This window comes from Oncorhynchus mykiss, chromosome 1, assembly GCF_057628025.1.
Source record: "Oncorhynchus mykiss isolate SJ-2025 chromosome 1, ASM5762802v1, whole genome shotgun sequence".
Classification (NCBI taxonomy): domain Eukaryota; kingdom Metazoa; phylum Chordata; class Actinopteri; order Salmoniformes; family Salmonidae; genus Oncorhynchus; species Oncorhynchus mykiss.
This window is the reverse complement of record NC_143022.1, coordinates 8,877,703-8,887,124: the sequence shown is the minus strand read 5'-3', so window position 1 is coordinate 8,887,124 and position 9,422 is coordinate 8,877,703. Positions and strand designations below refer to the sequence as shown.

General features: G+C 42.5%; 1 protein-coding gene across 1 annotated transcript; it reads left to right on the top strand.

Annotated features, from left to right (window-relative positions):
- The first annotated feature begins 1,000 nt into the window (after positions 1-1,000).
- Positions 1,001-8,101, top strand: LOC149985356 (uncharacterized). The gene is made up of 6 exons (XM_090236323.1): positions 1,001-1,072; positions 1,300-1,418; positions 1,647-1,683; positions 1,815-2,215; positions 3,680-7,567; positions 7,909-8,101. Exons 1-5 carry the CDS (start codon positions 1,034-1,036, stop codon positions 7,323-7,325), a joined length of 4,242 nt encoding a protein of 1,413 aa, XP_090092449.1. The 5' UTR covers positions 1,001-1,033; the 3' UTR covers positions 7,326-7,567; positions 7,909-8,101.
- Positions 8,102-9,422: the final 1,321 nt, after the last annotated feature.

The following is a 9,422-nucleotide window of genomic DNA, read 5'->3' as shown; positions in this document are numbered from 1 at the left end:
TCATGGGGACCTCACTGTTACCACGGGTCATCGAGCTAGCCCTTATTTGGCAGCAGGGTTGCATCGGTTTCCATTGGATTTGACAGCTTGTTAGGCTGGCTAACTAGGTAGCTAATTCGCTAACGCGAACTGTTTATCACGTAGCAGCCTATGCTGACTAGCATCGCTAGCAACTAGCTAACATGGATAAAGTCTAGTCGTGGGTCCACAAAATCAAACAAATGGTACTGAACTGATGACAAAATCATGTTTAGAAATTGTAGTAGCTATTTATGTTTTTGTTGTTGTTGTTGCTTAATGACATTGCGAATATCATATTTTTTGTCATTTAACTACCGGTATGTATTTAATCCGGTTTCGGCATGAGAAAAGTATTAATGGCAAATTCCAGCACTAACGGATACCGGGAAATAGAAATAAGAGAACCGGTCACGAATGCGGAGCCACGCCCTAAAATAACATGTGACCACAAGGCGTTTGTGACGCATTCATGTGTTCCAATTTTGTCATAATTGTCTGTAGCTTCTAAATTGCTTATGAGCTTGGCTGCCCTTCAGAAAGTAGCTGATTCTTGTACTCTACAGCTGTATTTTCCTACAGTTACTAATAATACTAGCAACAAAACAGATTTCATTCCTTAAAATGATATTGCCAGATGGAAGAAAATAATAAGGTAGGCCTAAACTGTAATAAGATATACCTTAAAGACTGCTTGTGTTTAATCCTGAATCCAGTTGCCCCTCTTGTACTGGGATAAAACAATAGGCAAGCCATGAACCTTATGGAGGAGTACATGTGTTTTGTAGACACACCTGGGTTCTAGACTGGCTGAGGTAAACATTTTAGGAAAGCCTGGGTTTTTAATATCGAAGTCATTCTAAGGGGTAGGTTTGACAAAGCAAATGAGTGAGTGAGGCTTTTGACATGAAGACAGTGGTTAGATTCTGCCATTGGGACTGCTCTGATGTTTCCATTCTCTCCTGGTTATGACCATAGAGCCTTGTCCCAGTCTCTAGACCTGCCTGTCTGTGTGATGGATGACCACCTGACCTCTGAAGCTGTCAATGAGATGGTAAGTTGACCTTGTCATTTCATATTACAACATTAATCCAATAAAATGTTATAGTGATGCTATCATTGGCAATGTTGACATACCACAACCATCTCTGTTGTGTTGCAGTTGTTTAATTGGCCCAACGTTGCCAATGCTCCTCCACTCTTTAACAGTTAATAATTATTTCAGTATGATATGTTGTTTATTAAGTTTGATTATTTGCAATATAATTACATTTCTACCAGGAGCAGAGCAATTGTACCAGGAGCAGAGCAACCTCAGTGATGGAAACCACAGAAGAGGGAAAGCTCAACAATGTGGAACATCTGACACTTATGGACTTCCTTCAAAACCTAACTGAGAAGTATGTTCTGTTTTCTTTGGTACTATCACACCTTCAAGGAAATAGGATCAAATTAGAAACTGATCAATCGGAAAAAAATGTTCAGTGCTAGAAAAGTTGTCACATTGCAATTTTGCCAAAACAACTGACACAAAGCAAGTATAACTTCACGATCAGGCAAATAATTAAATAAAAACAATTCTGCCACGCATCCTGATATGACAACATTTATAACAATATTGTTTTCAGGCAATGGAGGGGGATTCGTGAGGGCATGTTTGACCCGGTAAGATCATGTTACTGACAATTTAATTAGATTACCATGAAAACTCTGCCTAATGTTTAACCTTGTTCATAAGCTTTAAAAAGACGCACTATGCAACATTTTAAAACACTTCTTCTGTTTCTGGAATACAGCTGACAAAACAACAGCTTGCCGGCTTGTGTCTGAGGATTGTCCAGTTTTTATCGGACAAGCTGATGCAGATCATCATCCCAGGTCTTTACGAACTACTGGGCATCCAAGATGCTGCCTCCTCTCCATTGTCACAGAGAACTCTCACAGCGTCACTCACCAGTCTGTTAGACGATAAGACTAACACCAAGTCCCGCGTGAGATTTACTGAGGCTGGTGTACCTAAGAGGCCAGGCAGTCGAAAGTCTTACAATAGCTTTCGCATCCCGACTCCCTACCCTTCCTCCAACTGTATGGAGCAGGAAGAGGAAGAAGAACAGGAATCACAACTTAAGTTCAAGGAGATTTACCTGACTAAGGGCAGTCTGGGCAGTGGAAGCTACCTGCCCAAGGGGGCCATGAGGTATGTTCTTAAAGGGAAATTTAACAACTTCGTATTCATCTCCAGCATCACCATATGTGAAAATTACACATTTCCATGCTTTGTAGTAAAAAAAATATAGAGGGACGTAACTGTTTCCAATAGTGCTGAGAAATTAGTGCTTTTTGAGGTTGGTTTGGTTTCCATTCAAATATTTAAAAAATAATCACGGTTTTGGATTTCAATACTTTTTTTAGACATTGAATGCACTATGGATTATGTGTGTTGAATGCTGTAACAACACATAATAAAACAATGAATACAAGTCCCATGATGGTAGTGACTGTCCATTACTGTTTATGACTTATCAACCATCATTTACTTTCTCATATAAAATATTTATTTGATGACTTTATTATTTCATTCCAAGTCATCAACTCATCTCTATAGAGCTGCTGCTTATTCTGTCTGACAAAATCACTATTTTAGTAGTTCTTCTAAGTAAATAAGACCTACTTTTATGACCGCTGAACACCAACTGTCAATCACTTAGATCATGTATTTCCAGGTAGAGGATCCTCGCAACGCAACTGCTTTTTATCTCTCTCATGCATTCTCTCGTCTCTCCGTCTCAGTCAATGAGGTTTCCGTATCTGCTCCACACAGAGTGGACAAGCAAGTGGGCGTGCAATGGATTATGGGAATTAATTGCCGTATTTTCTGTGCTAAACTATGTAGAATATTGGCCTGTTGGAAACTACAACTCCCTACTACATTGCATAGTTCGTGCTTGATCTGATTTATCTCTACAGAAACTGAGCATCGAGCTCACAGAAGAAGAAAAAAATTAACTATATGGAATTCAAATAATTGAGCCGACGTCGGTCAATTAGTTGTTTAAAAACCGAAAAATAACAAAAATGTTGGTTAAATGCTCAGCTCTAGATTCTAATGACATCATCAGTGTGCATCGTGTGATTTTTAACCAATTATGAGTAGGCATTGCCTGCTAATTGGTTGATGATGTCATAGAAAACACTTATCTTCCTCTTTCTTTTTTACTACAAAACATAGAAATGCCCATTTTTCACATATGCTGATGTTGGGGTGGTGCTGGAGATGATGAATATGAAGTTGAAACATTTAGAAATTTCCCTTTAACATTTCTTCAAACAGCCTTGTATTTATGATTGTCCTTGAAGTTATTAGAAGTTACAGTATTTGAAGTTTATAGCAATTTGGATTTTTGTAGAGGATAGATATTGCCAGGATAGATAGATATCTACAGGCCAGTTTCAATACAAATGACTTATACAAAATACATTTTATTGGGCTTTAGAAATTAAGCAGTTAGGCTGACATCACACTAAGGTTTTTTCTCAGAGAAACAGCAGCGTTTTCCTCATTGTTTTCAATGGTGCAGATGTATTTGACACACTGAATGTGCATCACAGCCTTACATATTATTTGTTTGACTTTGATGATTTCTGCGGTTTTTTTCCCAAGGACTCTAACCTCTCTGTCTGATGTGCAGAAGAAAACAACCAACTCTGAGACGCTACAAGTCCTCTTAGGTGTCTCAGAGGACACCCTTGTCACCTGTGTGCAGGACAGCCTGCAAGGTTCTCTATCCAAACTTGCATGCATGTCCAATTCTCCATCTGGAAGTGCAGGCTCTATGATGCTAACCCCTGCTGTAATGGCAGAGTTGGCTAAAGATGTCAAGTCGGCCTTATCAGTGGTCGTTAAGAGTGCCTCCGCTAGCCAAACCTCTGTAGTGACACCGGTAAGGGGAGACTCACAGACCAAGGTGACTGAGAGCATGGTGAGAGAGCTGGCTGCTAAACTTGAAAAAGTTGACCAAGAGAGCAAGAGTCTAACAGGGCAAGTCATGACCATGATCTCTGACACAATGGTGGCTTTTGTTGACGAGAACGAACAGAATTTGCTGGAAGATCTGAAGGACAAGATCACGTTTTTGGCATCGCATGTTGGCTTCATTGAGGATCTTGATGCCCTGATAAGGAAATACGAGACCAGCTACAATATTGGTGAATCTGGTTCCTCCTGCACGCTCACATCTAAGAGCATCCAAAAACTCTCCAGCCGGGAGTTTCAAACATCAGCAATACAAGCAGTGAGTGGAGTTCTTGACAAAAAAGTCAGTAGTTTGAGCTTTCCTAGTTCAGTCATTCAGTCTGAGTTAACAGGTGCTGTATCAGGTCAAACATTGTCTGGCATTGTAAAGACAGAGTCAATTCACCCAGTGGGCTCAGCAGCGTCAGTAGTTGTTAAGACTTTCGTGTCAGATATGAAGTCCTTGGCTGAATCTGAAGAGAGTCCCCAACAGAAGAGTGCCTGGTCTGCTGCTGTTCACATTTACCACAGCATCCAAAACAACTTGAAAGATTATTTCAGCAAGCTTCAGCGATGTGCCTTAAAGAGCATTGTCACATCTGATGATAACATCACAAATGCTGAGTTTAAGGAGACAGTTCCACTTCCTTGCTTAGACATGACGTATAGGCCCAGTAAGAGTGAGCCTCAGTTGCCAGAGTCCACTGGTGAAGTTACTTTACAAAGAGGCCTAAGTGAGTGCTCAAAACTTCTTTGGGCAAAAACTGAGTCAGAAGAAAGCAAGCTCCTTCTGACAACTTGCACCAAAGAAGTCATCTCAGAGCTTCTGGTCGTGTACAACACTGAGGTGTCAAAGGAGGACCCCCTGTACACTGTTGGAGAAAAAGGATCAGGCTTCTCTATTGAGAGAGAGAAATTTGTAGAGGGTGTTCTGGCTCAGCTTGGGGATATTGCCCATTCCAGGGCCTCATCACCAATAGTATGTGAGTTCCCCTGTCAAATTGAGGACAGCAGAAGTAAGGCCACAGCTTCTTTGACTAGTCTGTTAGATTGTATTAGAAAACTCTCAAGTGAGGAATTTAAGAGAAATGCCACTCAAGCAGTGAGTGAGTTCCTAGTTAAAAAGTCCTCCAGTAGCTTAACTAGTGCACAGCCTGCTTATTCTGTAGCATCCAGGTATTGTTCCATTCAAAACCAGTACACATGGTCAAAGGATATTTGTGCGGATTCTGCTGCCTTTGGCATCATTGAAACATTTGTGGAAGACCTGCAGAGCTTGGCGCAACCTGCAGAAGTAGAGGAGAGAGAACCTGACCTCCAGGAAAATGCACAAAAGCTACAGAGCAGGATCTGGTCTGCTACCACTAGTTTATATAACAATATTCAGAAGACATTAAAGGACTTCATCATTCATCAGCGGAGGTCAGACATGCTGAGCAGAATGTCTAGTCATATACCCACAGAGGACTCTGGACATCTTGGGACTAAGGAGCACATTTGTTTGGCAAGCCAGGACTTGAGGCAAGCTAGTAAGAGTGTGCCTCACTTGCACAGTTTGAACCTTGAAGTGGCTCTACACAGGGGTGTCAGCGAGAGTTCAAAACTTCTCTGGACTGAAACAGACGAGGCTCTACTGACCAATAGTACCAAAGAGGTCATTTCAACAATCTTGACCTCATGCGAAGATCAGGCATCAAATGCACCTTGCTTCTCCACAGTAAGAAAGAAAATATCTGATATGTCCCTTGAGGTCAACATGTTGGTAGGTGGTGTTCTGTCTCAGCTGAAGGACATCTCCTTGTCAAGGTCCCCAACACCATGTGAAGACATGTTTGAACGTCTCCAAGGTTCTCCTGAGCGAACCTCTCCAGTAAGTCTAGATTGCAGCACGGCTGCCTCCAAAGGCATTGCATCTTCCCACAGTCTTTCAACAAAGAGCCTCCAAAAACTCTCTAGTCATGAGTTCCAAACCAAAGCTGAGAAAGGAGTGAGTGAGGTCCTCTCTAGATCATTTAACATTGTGGAGGAAGGTACAACAGATAAGTACCTCCAGTCTGTATCTACATCCACCACATCTACTGATATTATACAAACCATGGTGAAAGACCAGCAGGAGCTCACCCAGACCACCCAATCATCTGACATGGTATCTGGAACCTCCCTGCTCACCACTGGACAGGTTTCTGAGAAAAGAATCTGGTCTGTTGCTCGTAACATCTACAACAGTCTGCAAAGTAAGATTACGGAGTTTCTCAGAAAAGATCTTCAAAGATCAGACACAACACTTGGTTCAATCCAAATCTTTACATATCAAAGCAGTCCTGCATCACAAAGAGCAAGTCTCGGCCATCTTGAGGTCAACCAGAGCAGTGTTACACCTGGTGGAAACGATGCCTGTGTGGACATTCCGCACAAATTACTACCTAAAACCACTGAGCTCTCAGGATCCATGCTGGAGGATATTGACACGATCCGTTGTAGGAGTGCTGACAGCCAAAATACAAGAAATACCTCTTCTTCACGCTCCCCCATCTCTCTAACACCTACTTCAAAATTAAGGCAGTCGAAATGGCACTTTGCTTTACCCGGGACTCCCATCCCCACTGAGTTTCCTGCTCAGATTGACTTTCCCATTGTTAGAAACACAATCATTGAGGACTTCTTTCACACAGAGGACTTACTTCCTGTAACCTTTGTGGACAAAGTCAGGCAAGCTGCTGGGGTGGTAGTGGACATTATGGTGGAAAGTGTTGAGAACACACAGGAAGATGGACAGGGTGCTTCACATCTTGACGACCTCCGATCTGCTGTTAGGAAATTGAGAAAAATCATTTCCACTTGGACCATCCACATTTTCAGCCATGAATTGTTGGATAAAGTGATAGCCCTTCAGGACAGCCACAGCACTCCACAGGCCTTAACATTGGCAGCAGCCAGAAGTGCTTCAGACTCCATTCTTTCAAGGCTGAAATGGGGAAATGAACAATGTGCCATATCCAAGGAGCTCTCCTCTCAGCTTCTCCAGATATTTGCTGAAGAGACAGTGAAGTGCTTCCTGAGACAGTGGTCAGATGAGTATGAAAACATAAACTTTGATGTTTCAGTCCAGAACGATCCAAAGACTTCTACTTGCATGGTCATTCTTCAAATGATCACCAAAGCCACTGCTAAATGTTATTTTGAGTCCGCTACCAGCGTGGCCACCAGTGACATTGTAGAAGGCGTGTTTGATTTGGAAAGGGATACCATCAGCAGTACTGGAGAGCAGGTCCTCACCTTCAATACAAAGGTATAGTACACATACATCTTTCATGAATAACACTGCTGTTGACCTTTTATATGATTCTTTGTGTCATGGCATTGCACTGCTTCTTTGCAGTTGATATGCTGTACTTTAAGATATCGAAAACATTTCAGTTTGTTTTAATGTGCCTTTTCCCACCAACCAGGGTTCCAAGAACGTTAGTAAGAACCTCTGTCCTCAAGAGTCTCTGGAGTACCAGCCTCAGAACATTTCCCCTACTGTGTACTTTACAGGTAAGCCCTCCTGCTGTTTAGGCTGCTGCTCAGTCAAGACTGAGACATTATCCCTTTACCATTCCACTAATTCATTTGGAAAGACGTTGTACTCCTCTGAGTTGTTACCTATGACATACTGTACTGTGGGCTGGGTGGTAGCCTAGTGGGTTAAGAGGTTGGGCCAGTAACCGATAGGTTGCTGGTTCAGAATCCCTGAGTTCACGAGGCAAAATCTGTCAATGTGCTCTTGAGCAAGGCACTTAATCCTAATTGCTCCTTGTAAGTCTTTCTGGATAAGAGTGTCTGATAAATGAGTAAAAATGTAAATTGATGGCATGCTGGATGGTCTTTCGTTGCAGAGACGATGACAACATCTCATGGCTCCTTTTCTCCAGAGGGAATTTATGATATCGCATCGTCCTTCCCACTTGAAGAGAAGAGTCGCAAACCCTCCCTTTTCACCAGATTGTCTAGATCCATCACGAAAGGCTTTCTCAGCCCATTCAAATCTTCAAGGAAAACCAAATTATTTAAATAAATTCCTCATTATAACAACGAGAACATTCATTTTTTCAGATGAAAAACTAATCGTATTGGTCACATATGCCGAAAACAACTGTGAGATGCTTTATTACGAGCCCATTCCCAACAATGCAGAGTTAAAAAGTAAGAAAATATTTTCTAAATAGTAACACAATAACAATAACAAGGCTATATACAAGGAGTACCAGTACCGAGTCAATGTGCATGGGTGCGAGGTAGTTGAGGTAATACAGTATGTACATGTAGGTAAGGGTAAAAGTGACTAGGCAATCAGGATAGATAATAAACACAGTAGCAGCCGCTAGTGTGAAAGTCGGTCAGTGTCACAGTGAATGTGTGGGTAGAGTGTAGTGAGTGTGCATCGAGCCAATTCAAGAGAGTCAGTGGAAAACAATTAGAAAAATACATCAATAACAAAGGGGGTCAATGCAAATAGTGCAGGTGGCCATTTAATTAACGTTCAGCAGTCTAATGAGTTGGGGGTAGAAGCTGTTCAGCAGTCTAATGACTTGGGGGTAGAAGCTGTTCAGCAGTCTTATGGCTTGGGGGTAGAAGGTGTTCAGCAGTCTAATGACTTGGGGGTAGAAGCTGTTCATCAGTCTTATGGCTTGGGGGTAGAAGCTGTTCAGCAGCCTTATGGCTTGGGGGTAGAAGCTGTTCAGCAGTCTAATGACTTGGGGGTAGAAGCTGTTCAGCAGTCTAATGACTTGGGGGTAGAAGCTGTTCAGCAGTCTAATGACTTGGGGGTAGAAGCTGTTCAGCAGTCTAATGACTTGGGGGTAGAAGCTGTTCAGCAGTCTAATGACTTGGGGGTAGAAGCTGTTCAGCAGTCTAATGACTTGGGGGTAGAAGCTGTTCAGCAGTCTAATGACTTGGGGGTAGAAGCTGTTCAGCAGTCTAATGACTTGGGGGTAGAAGCTGTTCAGCAGTCTAATGACTTGGGGGTGGAAGCTGTTCAGCAGTCTAATGACTTGGGGGTAGAAGCTGTTCAGCAGTCTAATGACTTGGGGGTAGAAGCTGTTCAGCAGTCTAATGGCTTGGGGGTGGAAGCTGTTCAGCAGTCTAATGACTTGGGGGTAGAAGCTGTTCAGCAGTCTAATGACTTGAGGGTGGAAGCTGTTCAGCAGTCTAATGACTTGGAGGTAGAAGCTGTTCAGCAGTCTAATGACTTGGGGGTAGAAGCTGTTCAGCAGTCTAATGACTTGGGGGTGGAAGCTGTTCAGCAGTCTAATGACTTGGAGGTAGAAGCTGTTCAGCAGTCTAATGACTTGGGTGGAAACTGTTCAGCAGTCTAATGACTTGGGGGTGGAAGCTGTTCAGCAGTCTAATG